This window comes from Coenobita brevimanus, chromosome 13 (assembly GCF_032717465.1).
Source record: "Coenobita brevimanus isolate Jiangsu-jjx chromosome 13, ASM3271746v2, whole genome shotgun sequence".
Lineage (NCBI taxonomy): Eukaryota > Metazoa > Arthropoda > Malacostraca > Decapoda > Coenobitidae > Coenobita > Coenobita brevimanus.
Window position 1 is genome coordinate 57,257,711 of NC_136966.1, and position 21,323 is coordinate 57,279,033.

Consider the following 21,323-nt stretch of genomic DNA (forward strand, 5'->3'; position numbering starts at 1 on the left):
TAATAAGTTGATTACCTATGCATCATTTTATTTACCTTGGAATCTTAGTGCTTTGTCAGATAGTATATTCAGTATTGCCTTGCATAAGGTAGTAGATTGGTTTATCACTTGTATAAAATTTACAAACTCATAGTCATGTTTTTTGAGACTTTAACTAAAGGAAACCTATTAGCATCAGTGAGTTAAAGCATACAGCATGTGTAGCCTTAATACTGTATTAAGGATAATCATGTTTTCGCCTTGTCTTATAAAATCTATCTGTCGCAGCTGGCACCACAACTCCTGACACTGACACCTCGCCCTCAGCACCACCACAAGCAACAGCCAGCAGTCAGGAGCAGCCTTCTACAACACCTCCCACCACCCCCAGCCCTCTTTACGCCATCCCACACCACATCAGTCACCCCACTACACCCACCTCCCCAACGCAGCTGTCCCCACACAAGGAAAATGTCCCAGTGTCAAACCATGTCAATAACAGGTAAGGAAGGGGGAACTGGAAAGAGGAAGTTGAGAGAGAAAGGAAGGAGTAAGAGAAAGGAAAGGGAATAGAAAGAATTGGAGAAGAAATGGGAAGAGGAGAAGAGGCTGTAGGAAGAGTAAGAGAGGGAAGAAGAAGAGAAAGAATGGAGCAGAAGAAGATGAGAGGAAAGTGAGTTGGAAATAGAGGGGAGAGAACTAGAAAAAGAGAGAAGGAAGTGTAGAAAGAACAGGAAGATAGGCAGTAGGAAAAGACATGGAATAGCTAATGGAGAAAGATGAGGAGGAGACAGAGGTGAAGAGGGAACAGGAAGAGGAGGAGTAAGAGGAGTGGAACAGGAAGAGAAAGTTAGAGAGATGGAAGAGTTTGGAGAGAAGAATAGGCTGTTTATTAGAAGAGGAGAGGAACTAGAGGAAAAGTAAGAAAGATGAGGGCAAAGTACACAAATGAACTATGGAGTTATATAATAAAAGGGAAGGGGCATTGAGAGAGATGATAAAACAGAACATATTAAAGATTTGTAGTAAAATGAGGTGAAAGAAGGGAAAGAAAGGGATTAAGAGATATTGAAAACCAAAAGGATATGAGGAAGACTGAGAGAGTTGAGGAGAAGTCAGTGACAAAAGGAGAGAGAAGTGGAGGCAGATAGCCAAACTTTACTCGAGAGAATAATTGAACTTTACCTTTAACAAACTAGAAAAGTTTGGATTTATGGTATATGTGTGTTTGTATGTGTGAGTAATTATATTGGTGCCTCAGTCTGTTTTGTGTGCAGTCAAATAACTGTAATGGTTAGAGATGAAAGCAAGTTTTACATCTGAGATTATCAGTTTCCTATTTATAACTTTAGTCAACCTCCTCGAGTGGGAAAAGAGGTGTGGATCATGATGTTAATGACAAAGAATTTCAGTTAATTCCTGCATTGTTGGACTAATTAGGGAAAAATCCTTTCTGTAAATGATATTTTCATGGAAAACTGCTGATATCCAGAAGTATCTGTTGCATCTAGACTTTGTTTGGGAGTCCAAAATGTTAGTTAAACTTCTTAGGAACATACCTAGCTTTAACATTATACTTTACAATCATATTATTTTACCTTACCGATATCCCAGTCTCAATTTAACTTGTCTGTGTCAGGGTGGAGAGCATACCAAATGGGCATGACAGTCAGGGATCATTGGGCAAGTCTGGGGACATGGAAGGGGGAGAGTCAAAGAAGAGGAAGTACCCTAGTGATCGTGCATACTTCATCGCCAAGGAGATACTCACCACCGAAAGAACCTACAAGAAGGACCTGGAAGTGCTTAATGTGGTGTGTGTTTACCATATCCAAGGCAGTAGCTTATAGGAAATAGTTGACTACCAAGTTACTAGATTGTCCTGAATTTTAATATCCAGCAGATGCATCAAGTTTACTATACCTGTGTAAAAACTTGTACCCTAAGTGTTGTATATCATTTTGTTAAGTTGATGATTATTTCCTTCCTCCATGGGTTGTAATATATATTTTTCTTTTTGTTTTTCCCATCTCTTTTCCAGTGGAAGTGATGTAGAGCAGGAGTATGCTTGAGAAAAAGTGAATGTGGTCAGAATTAAAATATCTGTTTATCATCATCATCATCATCTGGACCTCCTTTCCCACCCCAGGGCAGGGTGAGGAGTAGCAATGTCCAGACAGCCCAGATTTGCCCAATCCAATGGGCCACGCTTCCATTCACTCATTTCATATCTGTTTATTCATACTATAATTGATCTGAAAATTTTCCAGGAACGGTTCATAATGGATAACTTGAATTCAGCTCTCTTCACATTATTTTGTATTTGTTAAGCAATTTTGGTTTGCAAAATTTCCCATTCAGTGGTAAAATTGGCCTTAAGCACATACAGGCAACTTTGTCACTTAAGCTGAATAGGTTTAGGCATTAGTAATAGTCAGGCATATGTGCAATACATTTTTGTTGTTGTGACTCCAGGTTTATTTGAACATGTACAGAGTGGACTTTTGGTCAAAGTTACCTTTACCTGCAGTCCACCATCCTCCTTTTGGGGGATAGTGAGGGGACAGTATATTGTTATTGACAACTGCATTCCGAATCCAGTTTCTCATCTTTTTTTAAAAAGGTTGGGGAGCTCCGAATCATGGCTTTTAGACTTTATTGGAGAACACTAATGTACTAATGTACAGTACAGTGTAAATGTACAGTAGCACTATTCACTGATACATCAATGACTGCACTCTTTGCATTTCTAAACACTTTTCAGTCACAGCAGTCATTACAACATTCACATGTTCAGCATTGGCACATCCAACTTTTGATTTGTCTCTTATTTTTGGTCAGGGTAATCTTATTGTTTCTAATGCCTTTGAATGTCAGTTCCTCCATTTGTTAGCATGGACTTTCTTTTCCTGTGATTTATGTCATAAAGAGGAATAAGATTGTTTTTCTATCTTCCCACTGCATGTGAACTTGAGAATGTAAATTTTATTATTATATCCTCTTCTGTCTTTGTTTCCTTCATTCTTTCCTCTTCCTTCTGCCTGTGGGTTACTCTGCACTGAGTGACAGGCCAAATGATTTCCTGTACACCAGGAAACCATATACTAAGCTGGGTAGTAACCATATTTTGGCGCCTGGTGGTGTAGTGGATATTTAAGGCACTTTGATCAGATTGAGCCAGTGCATGTTCATATCTGAGGGGTGTTTTTTTTGTCATTTTTTAATGCAAGGAAGGAGAAACCAAAAGTCAGGGGCCTGCAAATTGCTTCCTCCAAAGAAAAACAATACAAGATAACAGAGAGTCATATTCAAGGTCCATTCATTTTGAGATGCCTGGACACATACCCAGTAATGCCATTCAGGGAAGGAGCAGGAAAAGACTCAGGGATGAGTGAGGCTGGTCACTTTCATTTTAAATGTCAAAACCAACGTGCCTAGCCCCGGGCACCTACACTCCTCATTGGGCAACACTGGCTTAGATGATGAATGAAATGAATGAATACAATACTTTTCAGTTAACTAGTATTTTCTGTCATTTATAGTGGCTACGGGAGGAAGTGGGTAAGGAAGAGGGCCTAAGTTGTGAGGCGCTGACCCAACTCTTCCAGCTGGTGGATCCCATATATGAGTGTCACACTGCCCTGCTCAAGGACCTTGATGCACGCCTTGCTCAGTGGTGAGTTGCACCTTCTTTCCTCATCTTTTTGCCATAGCTTTAGAATAATATGATGATGACTGAGGAGGTGAAATGATGGATTGGAGAACAGAAGACAGTGTAGCTTGGAGTGGCAGGAGGGAGTATTATTATAAACATGTGATAACACATTTAAAGGCATACTGTGGCACCCCTTTAAATGTCTTTCCCTATGTTACATCACACACTTTTAAGGATATATTATTGTCCCAACTTAAATGTCTTCCTTGTGATGGAATTGAACCCAGTAGCGTATAGGCTGAAGACATTTGTGCTGCCAGCCTGACCACCATTGTGCAGGGAACTCAATCATAGGTACACAGAGTCCAAGTTCAGGCTGAGTTGTATACATCTGTCTGTCTATAGCCAGACGCCCTAAACCCATAAGGGGTGGCCATTTAACTTTGAGATAGTTTTTTTTACGTGGAGGGACACTAACCCTTAGTCATCCCACTTGTTGACATGTAGGAAACAAGTTGTATACATGCTCACAATTATATAGACAAGCACAGTAGAAATGTATGATAATCTTACTTGTCAGGGATGGTCGAGCCAGTGGAGGCAACAAGCTGGAGTCTCAACGAGTGGGTGACATCATGCTCAAACACATGGGCATGCTGAAGGTAAGGTGGAGGTTGGGGGGAAGGAGTGTAAAGTGGTTGGTGGGTGTGAGTGCATGGAGAGAGATTAAGAATATGGAATAAATGAAAGTATGAGCCAAAGGATCATAGAGGGAGGGAAGACTTAAGAAAATGATATGGGCACGATTATGATTTTGGTTTACACAGTATTATTAAAATACTGGGGAAGCAAAGAGAACACATCACATTAAATAATAATATGGGTGTTGTGCATTAGTAGAAAGGATGTGAGGGATGAAAGGCTGACTGGCAAACTGTGTAGAAACAGAGCTGATGGGTGAATGAGAGGAAAGTACAGTGCCCTCGCGTCCAACACTCGTTTGTCCAGCATGATTCACGTCCGGCACGGAGAGCAAAAAATTAGTACAATTTAATACGATTTAATTACTGTAACACGGGTGCATTAGCATAACACGGACGGAGCTCCGAGAAGTGGGCGAAATCCGCAGAGTTCGCCTCTAGCACGATCACCCCCAGTCCAACACGGTCATACTGGACGTTCCCGTGATGCTGACAGCCAATCAAAACTTCTGATCAAGTAGCATCCCACGCCCACTATCGTGACGTGATCGTGATGTCGCCCAATTAAAAGTGCTTCTGCTCTCACGTGATGTTTTGTTCAAATTTCTCCCGCCACAGCGCCACTCAGTTGCTTAACTTGCATTGGAAGGTGCTTTTTTCTCGCTGCATTTTCTGCCCTTGCTACTGCATTTTACCATGCTCACGATGCCTAGGGAGCCTTCTGAGAACTCCAAGAAGTGCCGGCACCTCCCTTAGGCCACAAAGCTAGAAATCATTGAGGGGAAGAAGAAAGGGGAGAGGAAAGTGGACATCGCCAAGGCCTACAATGTGAATGAAGCCAGCGTGAGGACCATAAAAAAAAAAACAAGACAAGATCCTGGCAGCAGTGAAGGCTTACGGAGTGCTAGGACAGGCAGAAGCAGGACCTTCCATGGATGTGGACGAGGATAGTGATTCTGAGTGTGATTTCGAAGGATTTATGAGGGAGATGTAGGAGGAGCAGCAGCCATTATCTGCTATTGACGCCAGCAGCCATCCTCCGGGGACCCAGTTGGACTACCTACAGCCTCAGATACCACCTTCCATTCCCAGCAACCCCACCAACACTATCCTAAAAGGTTAGTTATCATTCATAGTGCAGTACCATTTATTATAATTACAGTAGTACCAGTATATATATAGGTACAGTATATGGTAGGTATTGAGGGTGACTTTTCCTAGGGTTGCTGACATAAATCATTTTTCCCCATAAGCTCTGTTGTTTGTTCAACACGGGACCCGTGCATGACAATATTACCGTGTTGGATGCGAGGGTACTGTAAAGGGATGCCCAACCAATAGGGTGAAAGATCCTTTGAGAGAGGAACAGTAAATGGTAGTTTCAGTGACAGGATGGGATGACGATAAAGGGAAAAAAAAAAAAGTTTTATATTTCTGTTATAGCCACCCTGAATTACCCCAAAATACAGGCATCAGGTAGTTTATATGAGAGTAGGATAACTAGGATTGCACGGTCTCATCTTTTAATGGTGATGTACCTTTGTTTTTATTGTTGTTACCCTAAGACGATTTTAGTATGTGTGTGATAATTTTTTGCAGTGTGGGAGTTAGCAGCTATCCCTATTAAACTTCTGCACTATCAAAAGTATCCCCAAAGCTAAATAAAAACATCAAGTGGATGGACAGAAAAAAACACTAAACAATTATGTCCAGAGGTGAAGGATGTTAAGAGAAGACAGGTACTATAGGTGAAAAAATGACAATCCATCCATCCATCATCCATTCCTATGTTGCCCCATAAGGAGCATAGGAACCCAGGGCTAGGCAAGTTGGTCCTGACATTTAAGATGAGAGTGACCAGCCTCAGTCATCCTTGAGTGGCATTACTTGAGAAGTAATCCCCAATCACTCCGTGGATATAAATCTACACCGGCTCAATCTGGTTGGGGCACCTTAATTACCCACTAAACCACCAGGTGCCATAATTTGGTTATATGGTTACCACCCATCATAGTAAATGGTTTCCTGGTGTACAGGAAACCATTTGGGTTGTCACATAGTGTAGAGTCACCCATAGGCAGAAGGAAGACAAAAGGGTTGAATATGAAATAAACCTTTGTAAATTCTCACATTTGCCATGTTTCTGTTTTCCCAGTTAATTTTCTTTGTCATCACTACCCTTTGTATTACCCAGCATTTCCCCTCCAAATTTCTTCACTCTTTACTCTTATATAATCCTACTATCAAATGCTTAATGTAGCATAGACCCACTCTTGCTAGTTACATCCCTCTTTCATCCCACACTTCCCTGCCACACTGTAACACCGTCATATCATCCATCACTTTTCTGCGTAAACCCTGTCTTCCCAAAATTTATTGATGAATTCCCATATCATTCCACACTTCTCTGCCATTTTTTTTTCTCATACACCTCCCTGTTGTATCCTGCATGGCCATACACTTCCTTGCCAGACTGGTACACCCACTCATGCCCCCTTTCCTCTCCCCTCAGCTGTACGAACAATACATGGAAGGCCATCAATCCATCCTGGAAGGTTTAGAATCGACCCTCCGTAAGAACCGCCGCTTCGAACAAACGTATCGAGATTTTGAGGCCCAAAAAGTTTGTTATCTTCCCCTCACCTCATTCCTGTTGAAGCCCCTTCACCGCCTCCACCACTATCATCTCCTGCTTGACCGTTAGTATCTGTGGCAGACACGTTCTTTTTGTTTAAGTTTTGCAGCAGGATTGTGAGTAGTTTTGCATTTGATTATTATTGTATCAAGTTTTACATTCACTGCTTAAGTCATTACATTTGTTTTGTGTGTGTTTTTTTTTTATACTGCCTTTGATTTCTGGCTGTGGATAAATATTGTGCAGAGAAAAACCTATTATTCTGTGCATCTGCTACTGCTGTATTTGATGTTGATGATGATGATGATGGTAACTGCTTCTTTTCCCACCATGTATCAGTTGTTTTGTACTGAGTGTTGTTCTGGTGTGCCCTCAGGTTTGGTCCGTCACTATGGGAGTGCCAGCCACCATGACTACCGAGAGTGTATGACAGCCAAGGCCAAGCTCAGTCAGGTTATTAAGGCCATGACTCCAACTCTCACAGCCTCAGTGAGTGAGAAATTGGTACTGTGAGAGAGAGAGAGAGAGAGAGAGATTAGTAGTGTATGGATGAGAAAATATGTGTAGAAAGGATTATTCTTTTAGCTGAAAATTATTTTTCAACTAGCTTTGTGAAGAAAAAATCCTACCCTTGTATTTCTTGCATGTTGCTTGAGGTGCTCTATAAGGGTGAGAGTGGAAGACTGGAACCTCCTCCCTCCCTTTTACGGTATCGTAGGAGTGTGAACAGTTGGTATTAGTGCAGAAGTTGTGACAGGTGAAGATGTGTGGTACACAGAAGGACTGCTTGTCTTCAAGGAATGGGCTGTCGGGTCTGTCTTCAGATTCTAAAATTAAATAAACAAAATATATACTACTGTGCTCAGAAGTTCCTTTATCAGAGACATAAACTGTTACATAAGTAACAGAATAATTTGATTGCTGTTAAAGATTTTGTTTTTGGCAATTTATCAGGGTGTATTGTACTATCAGTTTCAGAAACTCATAACTATTGTCAGAACTATACAGTGTGGCACCCACTGTACCATGGACTTTTGATTTTAACTTTACGCGCATGAACGAACATGCATACATACTAGGTAAATGCAACAACTTAGTAAATACTTATGCTGTACAAAGAGTCTGGGTGCTGGAGAGGGATGCCCACCAGTGGTGGCACCAACATAACCTGGTGCCTCCACTGCCTGGTTCTATAAATGTCCACTTAACTTGCTTCTTATCTCAAGAAAAGAAGGTGAGGTACTTCAGAAGGAAGGCAACTTCAGCCTGCAATCCACTGAGTTTGTTCTGATAATCCCAGGGTCATAACAAAGCAGCCTGTTTTGTATGTTTTCCCTTTCATTGTGTTGTATATCAGCATACTGTACTGTAGTTGCAGTCCCACTGTCCACCACTAATACCCTGACTTTGTTGTGCAGGAGAACCAGGTAAAGGTGGTGGAGCTGCAGCGTGACCTGATTGGGATAGACAACCTGGTGCAGCCTGGCCGGGAGTTCCTACGAGAGGGCTGTTTGCAGAAACTGTCTCGTAAAGGCTACCAGCAACGAATGTTCTTCCTGGTGAGGCATACAGGGTAACAATAAAGGATGGGGGAGGCTCTTGTCAGAGGGGGTGTGTTACCAAAATGATTTAAGAAGTGGGGAGAACATATAAAGTTCCCAAATCCTGAAATACTGTATGATAAAAAAATATATTGACAGTGCATGTTCCAACTTCTTTATGGGGAGGAGAGTTTTAAACCACTTAATGTCATTAATGTACTGTATTTGTATGTGAAATTTCCATTTCTGGAAATAACAGATAGAAATATGTATTCTTTAAAATCAAGTTTTGTTAAGTATAGGAGCTCCCAAATATCCCTGGATTCATGGCCTGAGAAATTTGCTCATGTATATTTTTCAGTATCCAGTTAATTCAGCTACAGCACCAGAAACTTCTCAGATCTCACTTAACTGAAAATTCTCAAGACATTCTGTGCTTTGGACATGCGAGAGTTACATATGTCCTCCTGCCGTACAACAAGGCAGTTACAAGAGGCATTATGTTAAACTTCATCATTAGTAAACACTAGTTCCGTAGAATCTGACCAGTGTTCCTGTGTTAGTTTTCAGATGTGCTGCTTTATACAAACCGAACAACAACACCAGTCCTGCAGTTCAAGGTCCACGGTCAGCTGCCCCTGCGGGGAGTCATGGTAGAGGAGACTGAGAGCCGCATGGGAGCCACAAATTGCTTTACTATCTATGGAGGTAACAGGTATGGGAATGTATAGTTTTTTTTTTTATTTTTTTTTATTTTTTTACCTATTCTCACATCAATCAAGCCCCTGGAATTTTAACTGCACCTCACAGCCCCAGCCAACTTCCCATTTTTATTGATATTTTTATATTCTTTTACCATTAATCCATTCAGTTCATTAACATATTTTGAATTATTTCTTGCTGTTCCTTTTAGGAGACTTTTTGAACTGTATAGGTTAGATACAGCCTTTATTAATCTCATCACCTCCTGGTAGTAGCAGGATTAAACTCAAAATGTGTATGATTGAAGTGAAGAGATTAACAAATCTGTTCACCTGCCCAGAGCGCTGATGGTGGCAGCTGGGAGCGAGGAGGAGAAGGCCAAGTGGCTGGGTGACCTGACCTCTGCTATATCCAAGGCTAAGGCTCGACCAGATGATGCCTTCCACTACCTCTCACTCAAGTCCATAAGTTAGTACACTCGTTCCTTTTCCCGTGCATAAATTAGGACACTTATTCTTTTCCCAAACATAAATTAGTGTGCTCTTTTCTTTTCCCATCCAAAAGTTAATGCACTTGGTTTTTAGTCCATAAGTTTGTACAGTCATTTTTTTCCTTTGGTAATTTTCAACTTGTTTTTTCTTCAGTGTTATACAGGTTGGTATGGGTGCTCACCATCCAGTGACTCAATGTAGTTCTGCTCTCGGGTGCCTGCTCTTTCCTCTTTTCCTTCCTTATTTCCATCCTTCCTTTTCTGTCTTTCCTTTCTTCATTCTTTCCTCTTCCTTCTGTCTACAGGTGACTCTGCACTGAGTGACAAGCCAAACGGTTTCCAGTACACCAGGAAACCATTCACTACGCTGAGTGATAACCATACAAACAAAATATGGTGCCTGGTTTTTAGTGGGCAATTAAGGCACTCCAGCTGAATTGAGCCTGTGCAGGTTTATATCCAAGGAGTGATTGGGGTTTATTGTTCACGTAAGGCCACTCAGGGATGATTGAGGCTGGTCACTTTCATCTTAAATGTCAGGACCAACTTGCCAAGCCCCGGGCTCCTGCGCTCCTGATGGGGCAACACAGGATTAAATGATGTGTGTATGTATTTATGAATAAATTGCTTGTTTTAACATTCTTTTTGCTACCATTTCTTTAAAAAAAAAAACACATTATACAGTTCCATTCCTGTCATTAAAGCTCAGTTATCAATTTCTCCCAGTTTACACGACATACCAATTGATGAAAATTTAAGCCTTTTATATATATATATATACATTGTGGTAGGTGGGGGCACTCGCCATCCACACACGATGTAGTGCTGCTCTCGGGTGTCTGCCCTTTCCTCTCCTCCATCCTTCTTTCCATCCATCCTCTTCTGTCTTTCTTTCCTTCATTCTTTCCTTGTCCTTCTGCCTACAAGTGACTTTACACCCCCTCTTCTGTCTTTCTGTCCTTCATTCCTCTTCCTTCTGCCTGTGGGTGAGTCTTCACTGAGTGATAAGCCAAATGGTTTCCTGTACACCAGGAAACCATTTGCCATGCTGGCCGGTAACAACATATCCAAATTTTGGTGCCTAGTGGTTTAGTGGGTAATTATTGCACTCCAGTCGGATTGAGCCGGTGAAGGTTTATATCCAAGGGATGGTTGGGGTTGATTGCTCATGTAATGCCACTCAGGGATAAGTGAGGCTGGTCACTCTCATCATAAATGTCAGGACCATCTGGCTAGCCCCGGGCTCCTATGCTCCTCATGGGGCAATGTAGGATTGGATGATGGATGGATGGAATATATATATATATATACTGTATACAGTACACCGTATATATATATTCATCATCATCATCATCATCATCCAGTCCATGAGGAGTGTAGGAGTCCTGGGTAGGCGGTTTGATCGTGACATTTAAGATGAGAGTGACCAGCCTCACTCATCCCTGAGTGGCATTACATGAGCAACAAACCCCAACCACCCCTTGGAGATAAACCTACATGGGCTCAATCTGGCTGGAGCACCTTAATTACCCACTAAACCACCAGGTGCCATAGTTTGGTATATGGTTGCTACCCAGCATAGTAAGTGGTATCCTGGTGTACAGGAAACCACTTTGCTTGTCACTCAGTGTAGAGTCACCCATAGACAAAAGAAAGAGGAAAGAATGAAGGAAAGAAAAACAGAAGAGGAGGGAAGACAAGAAAAACAGAAGAGGAGGGAAGACAAGAAAAACAGAAGAGGAGGGAAGACAAGAAAAACAGAAGAGGAAGGAAGTATTCTCATTTTCCACTCTTGTTCAGGTTCTTCTGATGAAGTTTTGGATCGAAGTGACCAAGGTGGTGAGGAGGCGGGTGGTGCTGGGCGGGGAGGGGTGGGGGAGAAGGCAGGACCTCCTCAACAGCGCTCCAATACAACCGTCCATGTATGTTGGCATCGTGCAACTAGTGTCTCCGCCCACGACTACTCTTTGGCTGTGCAGGTAAGGTGGGATGTGTGTAGGAATGGAGTTTGCACCAGTAAGGAGGTGAGAGAGAGAGAGAGAGAGAGAGAGGTGAGGAAGGATGTATACAGGTGAGGTGGGGTGGGGTGTGTACTAGTGGGGAGGGATGATGTACTGTATGTATAGGTAAGGAGGGATGGTGTCTGTACAGGGTGAAAAATGGTAGAGTTTACAGTATATGATAAAAAATGAAATCATCACGTTATTTTGGACAGCCGTATTAGTTGTAACCACATAGTTTTAAAATATCTCATTGTTATAACCACAGAACCAGCTGAGTGGGTACCTGCTGCGTAAGTTCAAGAACAGCATGGGATGGCAAAAGCTGTGGGTTGTCTTCACAAATTTCTGCCTCTTCTTCTACAAGACCTTCCAAGTGAGTTTCTTATTTTTAAGATTTGCCCTTAATTTTTATTTTTATTTTTTTTATAGGGGTATAATAGATACTCCTAATTTCCAGTAGCTTGAATTCTTTGTTCCTCTCAGAAATATCTGAAGGTTGAAATCGTGCAGAAGAGAGTTCTCTGTATATCATACATCATTTTATTATTTCTTCCCTAGGATGACTTCCCACTGGCCTCCCTTCCTCTGCTGGGCTACACCATCACCACACCAGGAGAGGATGACCAGATCCAGAAGGAGTTTGTTTTCAAGCTCCAGTTCAAGAATCATGTCTATTTCTTTAGGTTAGTTTTGCTGTGAGGCATTATATAATTTCATATTGGTGCATAAATGAATGTCTAGTCTCTAAGCTTGGTGTTGATAGTCCTCCTTCTTTGATGCATTCTCTTTCCTTGTCTGAACCCTACCTCACCTTGTCCTTAGTTGGGATAAAGCCGGAATGTTGAATATATGAAGATGATGATGAAAGTAGTCTTCACAGTACAGGCACCATCAGAGACATTCAAAAGGGTATTTGTATAAGTTTTTTCTGTAGAGGAAATTTGTTTAATATTACTCATTCCTTGATACATGTGGTATATAAAAGATCACTGCCTCCAGACATGGGTGGCAGAAGGTACAGAATAATCAGTCAGTTTTATCAGGGTGCTCCTTTCACATGGGAAAAAAAAAAAAAAATTGTCATGCATTTTCATGTCACATCCAGTGATGGCACACTGCCCACACAGTGAGGAAGAGACCTTTTTGGTAGGTTGCTGAATTTGATTGGGTGTGTGAGCTTAGCCAACCAAAGATCTCTAGCACAGGCACATGTTTTGTATTCCATGAATTAACCTGCTTTATACCCTCCTAAGCACAATGAAAGTGATTCTGGGGATGCCCCCAAGAACCGGTGTGTGTTTTTCATGTGAAAAAAGATGGAAATAGTGAGATGGCTGGAAATGAGCAAGGAGGTTTGTACATTGGCAAGATTTGTAGTTTGTCATTATAATTTGAGTAAACGTTTATTTGCCAGTAAATTAGTGAATATAGTTAGTAAAAATAAAAAATATCATTAGACTGAAGGGGTTAAAGTATTGGAGGGTTAGAGGTAGTGAGATGATGTGTATATACACAATACTGTTTGAGTTTATACAATTATTCAGTAAAAATAAAAACAACAATGTAGAGAAAGAAAGCAAGGAAGAAGGTGGGTTAGGATGGAGCGGAGGACTGCAGATGAGTCAGGGTATAGGTGCTTTGTCACTTTATGAAAAAGGTCAGACATAGAATGGAGCAATAGATACAGTAGGTAGATAGAATATTCAAGCTGTTACAGTGTTGTAATATACTGTAGTACATAAATTTACATTTTTCTCTTTTGGACAGGGCTGAGTCTGAGTTCACATTCTCACGGTGGATGGAGGTGATATCTACAGCCACACAGAACTCGGCCCGCACCCCTCGCTCTCTTGGACGCAAAGAGACCGAGAATGAGAGCATACGACTTTAGGAGTCTTCCCTAGCACTTACACGCACTTAATCATTTTGAACTTGTGTGCAGAAATGTGCATGAGTGAAAGTATATTGGTATGGGAGTCTGGGCACGACAAACAGGTACAGGTACAGTACACAACAATATTACACACACTCATGAACAAATCCCCATGTAGGATAGCATCAGCTGTATCATAGCAAAATGCTCACGAACACATACAGTTTATTATATAGTATATTGTGCAGACAATGAAAAGCCTACTTGCACCAAACTTATGTATATAGTCTAAGATACATTAATACATTCATGTACAGTATTTCATGTTTATGTTCTTGATGTGGAGTTTAGAACCAGTACAGTCATATATTCAAGATGCCTTGTGCTCATACATATACATATACAAAATAATTATGAGGCTCAAAAGCTGGCATTCATAGGGCAATATCAGGCAGCTTAGCTGAAAATTGTCTGTATTTCTCCCACTTCCATGATCTGTAATGTCTTCAGACAAGGAACATGAACAATCTACAGTACAGCTGACTCAAGCATCAGTCTTCCAGTTGTATTTTGAAAACTGAGAGCTAATGGTGTAGTCAAGCATTCAGTTTTGTGCAGTCATTAGTGGAATACCTATAAAAGATTAACCTTCATGCCATGTTACAAAATACAGTACAATAAAACATGAGAGGATAAATATATTTAACTCACTGTGAAGTATGCTAATTGTGGTATAAAATTGAGGGTGTTTACTTCCCCCTTTGCTATCTCAGTTTTGATAATATGATTGTTTGTAGTTTCAGATGTAGAACAGACATTACCATCTTAACAGACCTATTGCAGGTGAATCCTGTACTAGTGCAGTATTATCAACCAGCTTACATATTCATAGTAGAGGAAGATACAGTGAATTAAGCTGGATTTATTATTTGTACAGAAATTGGTACGCAGTACTTGCACACGTTATCATATGTCTTTTAAAATTCAGCTCCTGAATCTCCTATATATATATTTTTTAAAATTAGGGCAAACAAGTTCCTGTATATATTGTATTTTAAACACAAAGTATATTGGTGAGAAATAGATTAATATTAAACTCTGCAGCATTATATATGACTTGAGAGTTTTTGATGATTGGTGAACAGATAGGGAGAATTCTGTACGCATATCATTTATTGCAGCTCTCGAAGGTTGCTGAATTTTATTGTATAATAAAACAGAGCTTCATGTTGGGCTTGTAAACAATTGAGCCTTATGTTGGCTCTTGAGAATGACGGAGCTTCATGCCATGCTCTTGAAACCATCTTCCACACTGAGGACCAAACAGTAATATGCCGTGCAGATTTTTACACATGAAATTTGCTGTGGCAGCCGTTATTTAAAAACAAAATAATAATAATGCATATCATTTCTTACATCTTACTTGCAGTTAATCTAAGAGATATATATGCACAAACTTTATTTTCTGTTACCCACCAACATGATTGAGTGCTAAAGAAAATTCAAAGGTGCATTGCAGATAAGTTCATTGTGCTTGGTAAAACATAAGTTCTTTCCATTACCATGCTGTAAAGGTCATTTGGTAGTTAGATAGTTGAACATCTCTTTTCTTACAGGTTGTGCACTAATTAGTTGTTTCTCATTAGGAACCTTTAACTTTTTTATAGAACATCCATAATCATTTATATTCATTTTAGAGTTAGGCTTTATTGTATTTTGTTTGACAATAGACTGCTATTTAATAGTTAAGAAAGAGAGAATTGTTGTGATTACTATATATAAATATATATATAGGTTAGTCCATTTGTGAAATTTTTTGTATGATATGAAGGAGACATATATGGGTACTAGTCCATGCATTAGTCAGTTGGTATATGTACTCAGCAGCCTGTCATCTGGGAATCTCATTACACTGTATGTGTTCTCTTAATGTAATATTTTAAATGTAAAATAATTTGAGAGGCACCTCATATTGTACTCTGCATCCCTTGTGCTAGAAAGTATTATAGAATATATTTGAAATCTGAGACAGCTGGAAGGGAAGACTAATCACTGTAATGTTAGAGTATGCAGACCCACTAGTTGTCAAAAATATTATTAGGAGGGTGAAAAAATAACTTAATTGTGTGCCATGAATTTTAATCCACAATTTTATATATTTTTTTTTTTTTTTTTTTTTAAGCGGACGTGTCTGCAAGTCAGATACAATTTTTTTATTTACCCATGTAAACTCATCCATCTCCCTAACCTTTGCTTTCAACTTTGTACTTTTTTCTCTCTTGTTGCCTTCCCATTGCCTTAACCACTGAATCTGTGTATTAATGCAATAAATAATTTAGTTAGTTGTATGACTTCATTTCCCTGCTTCAGGAATGTGTGTAGAGTGGATAAAATAACAAATTGCTTGATTTGTGAGCAATGTGGAGTAAGAAAGCCTTTTGATAGTAAGCTAGTAGAGCATATTTAGATGTTAAGATCATAATAAGAGGCAACCACACATTCATGCAGTTGGGACACAGTAGTACACATTAACTTATGCCATAGTGGAATCAAGGTTGGTATTACTGTGTTTTTTTATTAATTCATTACCAAATATGCACAGCTTTTTCATATTGTCCATTGAAATGAGACTCACAGGTTATGCATCCATCATTTTTCTTGGATTACCAGAGTTACACTGTGGTAAGTGGTGGCAACCATCATCCACTCACTTGATGTGGTGCTGCCAATTTCTTCCGTCACATTTGTCATTCTTTTTCTGTGTCTGCCTTCCTCTCTTCCTCTTTCTCCCATCTTTCATGCCACTCTTTATTACTCTTCTTTCATTTTCAGATGGCCTTACATTGAGTGACAAGCCTAATGGTTTCCTGTAAACCAGGAAACCATTTACAGTGCTGGATGGTAAACATATAACCAACCCACACGTGTTCCCTACGTGTCAGCAAGTAGGTTGGCAGAAGGTTGGTGCCCCTCCCCATAAAACCACCAACTCAAAGATGAACAGCCACTCCTTACGGGAGTATGGCGTCTGGCTATAGATATATAGATAAATAGAAAAAGGTTCATGTGAGTGAATCTGAAGGTGGGAGGAAGTGTGATAGGCCAAGAAGATATGAGTGGATATGGTAAAGAGATTGAGATTGCAAAGTTAGGAAATGGATACAACTGATTTTGTCGAATGCAGTGTCCCACCCAGCTATGCATACTTGAGATGCATGGATTGCTTATTTGAGGGGAGACCCTCAAATTTCCAGAATAGATTAATAGGTCGGGAAAAGGAAATAGTTCCCCCTTGAGCCATTGGCCACCATTTGCAGCAGTTTGTTGAATCATTGTCGTGTGGCAACACTGAGAGCCGTTATATGTGTTTATTTTCTTTGTTCTTGCACATGACTTTGATTTTCATCCTCAGACTGCTATGGCAGATCTGAATGAGCAAAGAGTGCATTAAAATTTGTTTTTTGCTTGGGATCAGATAATGAAGGTAATGGAGAGAGTTTTAGAAGGTATGATTAGAGAAAGAGTGAATATTGATGAGATGCAGTTTGGGTTTATGCCAGGTAGGGGGACCACTGATGCCATATTCATTGTTCGACAGCTTCAGGAAAAATATATTGGTAGGAGAAGGGATCTTTATTTTGTTTTTGTTGATTTGGAAAAGGCCTTTGACAGAGTCCCTAGAGAGGTGGTGAAGTGGGCAATGAGAAAGCTTGGCTTGGAGGAGTGGCTGGTTAGGGTGGTTATGGCCATGTATGTGGGTGCTCACACCCAGGTGAGAGTGAATGGAGATTTGAGTGATCAGTTTCCCGTGAATGTTGGTGTGCATCAGGGGTCAGTCTTGAGTCCCATGTTGTTTATCATGGTACTTGAAGCCCTTTCACGTGACTTTAGAAACGGACTCCCGTGGGAGTTGTTGTATGCTGATGATTTGGTGCTGATTGCAGAGAATGAAAGGGAGGCGGAGGAAAGGTTTAGGAAGTGGAGAGATGGTATGGGGCAAAAGGGTTTAAGGGTAAATGCAGATAAAACAAAAGTGATGATATCTAGGGTTGGTGGCGGTACTGTCAAAGACGAGGGAGAGTGGCCATGTGCAGTTTGCCACAAGGGCGTGGGAAGTAATTCCATCTTGTGCGGTGTGTGTGATAAATGGGTGCATAAGAGATGTAGTGGTATCAGAGGTAGACTGCGAGATAATGCTGATTTTATGTGTACGGCGTGCCGGGGTGAGCAGGTGGAGATCGTCAGACGTGAAAGAATTGAACTTGCTGGTGAATCTCTTGAGTGTGTGGAAGAGTTTTGTTATTTAGGAGACATGTTGTGTGCTGGAGGTGGGGCTGGAGCTAGCTCTGTGGCTAGGGTGAGAAGTGGTTGGAAGAAGTTCAGGGAGCTCTTGCCTCTCCTGACATTGAGGGGGCTCTCCCTACGTGCTAAGGGGTCTTTGTATGCAGCGTGTGTTAGGAGTGTAATGCTTTATGGCAGTGAGACCTGGGCAGTGAAGGAGGAAGACATTCGCCGGCTCAGACGTACAGAAATGACAATGATTAGGTGGATGTGCAGTGCGTCCCTGCGTCCAAGGCCTGGAGGGGCTGGGTTTACAATGGAAGAGTTGAGAGGTAGGATGGGACTGGAGTGTATTGGTGTTGTGATGAGGAGAGGTAGATTGAGGTGGTTTGGACATGTGGAGAGGATGGGGGATGATAGTTGGGTGAGGAAGGTGAGAAGTGTTAATATTGGGGGTGGGGTTATGAGGGGTAGACCGAGAAAGACATGGGACGAGGTCATTAAGTGTGACCTTAGGGTTAAGGGACTGAACAGGGAGGCTGCAATGGATCGTGCAGCATGGAGAGCCGCCATTAGGTGACCAAGGCCGACACATGCAAGCATGTTGGAGCCTTTAAAAACGAACGAAAAAATGAACGAAACCCACAGCTGAAGCAGTGACAATGTTTGAGCAAGTTTTCAGGGAGCAGGCTGTGAAAAAAACCCAGGTCTACTAATGGGTAATGGTATGTGTATTTTAAGAAAGGCAACATGTCAGTCTGAGACTTTCCATATCCTGGGTGTCCTTTGACCTCTTGAACAGTTGAAAACATTGAGAAAATTCAACAATCATGCAATCTTGGAAGTTCGTCATTGCACTATTGACTAACTGGTGGAGATGATGGGCATTACTTGGACTTCAGTCCAGTGGATTTTGAAACAATCTTGGATTCTTGGCATGCATCAAATCCCAGTAAAATTCATCCCCCATCTTTTGATGGGAGATCAAAAAGGAAATCAGGTGAATGTGTGTCAGGACTTCATTGAGCATTTGAGAAATCATCCAGAATTTCTTTCAAATGTTGTTATGGATGATGAGCCCTGGGTTTATGGGTATGATCCCAAAACCAAGCAGCAGCCCTGGTAGTGGGAGACACCAACATCTCCAAGCCTGAAAAAAAATGCATCAGGTCAAGTCTGCCATGAAAACAATTTTGAATTTATTAAATGTAGGGACCAACTTGTATCTGCCCCGGGCCGACGGTAGCTGATGAAACAGAGTGGATAGAACTGGAGGGTGTAATACTGAGGCTGCCTGTTAGAAACGTATATGTGTATTGATATGAGAGAGAGATAGATACAGATAGATATATCTATAGATAGATACAGATGAATAGATATATATAGAAAGATAGACATGGATAGATAGATTTATGTAGATAGCTATGGATAGATTGATCTGTATAGATAGATACATATAAAAAGATGGCTATGGATAGAGATATCTACATAGATATGGATAGGCAGATATATGGATAGATAGATATAGACAATGACACTTTGTATATATAATATGCTTATATAATATGAAATATTGTCCTATGTGTGCTCTTTACATCGGCCTCAGTGTTATCTTTATTATTATAATTAAACATAGATTAAGGAGGTCGTAAAGAAAAACGAAAAAGAAAAAAAAAAATCTGCATCGCAGCAACTTATGACGTTTTTTTATTCATAATACTGGGTAAATGTACCCCATATAAAGCGTAAAGCTAGGCAGAAAATATCACTATATGTATTTTTGTACTATGATATATGTAAGCATACATAGAAGCAACACAGAGACAGAAAGCAAGAACTATGGTAGAGGAGACGAGTGCTGGTGTTTCAATATGGCGACCTAAAGTCACACGCTCGCTGCGGAAACAGCCCCTCCATGTTATATAGCACAGTGCTCGCCAATTATAAGATTTACCCGTCACTTCATTATTATATTGCATAAAGATTGAGCTGAAAAGGCGACAGAAATTATCCCGAATAAATACAGCAACATTTCTTTATCGTTAAGCTATAATTAAATTATTGAAGATATTACTGAACTCGTTCTGTTTGTTTACTGAGCATCCCGTCCCGAGCGTCGTATCTGGAGGTAAGGCATGTCTCGTATTTACCCACTCTTTTCCTATGTTTTTGTACATTTAAAGCATGTATGGGTACTTCTACCTATTAGAGGAGTTCTGGGGAATGTTTAAGTGTTATTTTCTTTATTTATTTTTGTGTGATGTTTTGAGAACTGGATGATGCAAATGCTAGGCTTACACCAGGCAGGTAAGCTTATGTCCCTATGAAGTGCTGAAGTAATAACATGAGCCTGAGAGACAGAGGGCGGTTTCAAAATGAGTCAACAGAATGTATTAGGTGCGGATATAACACCGAGGACCTGAATCACTTCACCTTATTTTACATTGCCCTGCCTACAACGACGAAAGAAGAAAAAAAAACATGCTTTACAGCGCCCGTGCCAGCAGGATGAATTATCAGAAAACTAATATACGACAACATAGAAGAAACAAAACAGTGTTATACAAATTTTGGCAAACAAAAGACTCGATGCCATATGAAAATGACCCAGACCACGGTGAGACCACATCAGGAAGTGCTGATTCCAAGGCAATACTTACGCTATCCAACTGGACTTGACTGTATGTATTTTTGATGCTGAAGAGGGACGCCTTCGTGTGGTAACACTGATATTATTGCGAAATGGATCTACTTGGTTTGTGGGCTTTGGACTTTTGTTCCTTCTTGCAATTAAAAAAAAAAAAAAAATCTGTTCCCTTTCTGACTCCCAAAAGGAGAATGTTGGATGGCAGGACAACTTTGGCCTGCAACTCGGCTCTTCTGTATGACACTACTGTATTAAGTCGGTATTGAAGTTTCAGTTAGACATTCCCCAGTTTGGTTGGTTAGGTTAAGTTAGTTTGATAAGTATTAGGTATATTAGTATGATTAGGTCTGTTCTTGTTTACTCGATTAGATAAAATTGGGGGCAATTTTTTACCAAACCGTTGTGGCCTTTCCATGTTTTCTATTGAAGTAAATCTTTCACAGGGTAATTGGCTCTCTCCTGGATTACCATACCTACTGGGGATTTTTTAAAACTGGCCTATGAAGCCTGTTAGTAAGGATTTTGAATTTGTAATTATTCTGCTGATATCATCATGTCCATCACTGGATGTCAGATGCTGTGAGCACACATTTTACTTTTGGCGCGATTTCCAGATGGAGTGTCCAGGATGTACGGTTACTTTGGAATAATTGTGTTATTTGCAGTGGTTTAGATCAACTGCTTCCTTTAATCTACAACCATTTGCTTATCAAGGACACAACAAACTGCAAGAAGTGGCATTCCACGAGTTGCTTCTGGCAGCAGCTGTGCTTTTATCCTGCATATTTTTATTCTGTCCCTCCCACTTTTTTTTTT

The 21,323-nt window shown here is 40.6% G+C and overlaps 1 protein-coding gene across 2 annotated transcripts in view; it reads left to right on the forward strand.

Moving 5' to 3' along the window:
- Positions 1–15,923, forward strand: part of Cdep (Chondrocyte-derived ezrin-like domain containing protein) — a 182,112-nt gene extending 166,189 nt beyond the window's left edge. For both annotated transcript variants that reach the window (XM_080283943.1, XM_080283949.1), the window contains 13 exons: positions 268–481; positions 1,619–1,793; positions 3,522–3,655; positions 4,215–4,296; positions 6,848–7,034; positions 7,347–7,459; positions 8,389–8,529; positions 9,075–9,226; positions 9,554–9,681; positions 11,504–11,682; positions 11,972–12,079; positions 12,265–12,389; positions 13,474–15,923. In XM_080283943.1, the coding sequence (XP_080140069.1) occupies positions 268–481; positions 1,619–1,793; positions 3,522–3,655; positions 4,215–4,296; positions 6,848–7,034; positions 7,347–7,459; positions 8,389–8,529; positions 9,075–9,226; positions 9,554–9,681; positions 11,504–11,682; positions 11,972–12,079; positions 12,265–12,389; positions 13,474–13,597 (1,862 nt within the window). In that variant the 3' untranslated portion in view covers positions 13,598–15,923. The remainder of the gene's footprint in view (positions 1–267; positions 482–1,618; positions 1,794–3,521; positions 3,656–4,214; positions 4,297–6,847; positions 7,035–7,346; positions 7,460–8,388; positions 8,530–9,074; positions 9,227–9,553; positions 9,682–11,503; positions 11,683–11,971; positions 12,080–12,264; positions 12,390–13,473) is intronic.
- Positions 15,924–21,323: the final 5,400 nt, after the last annotated feature.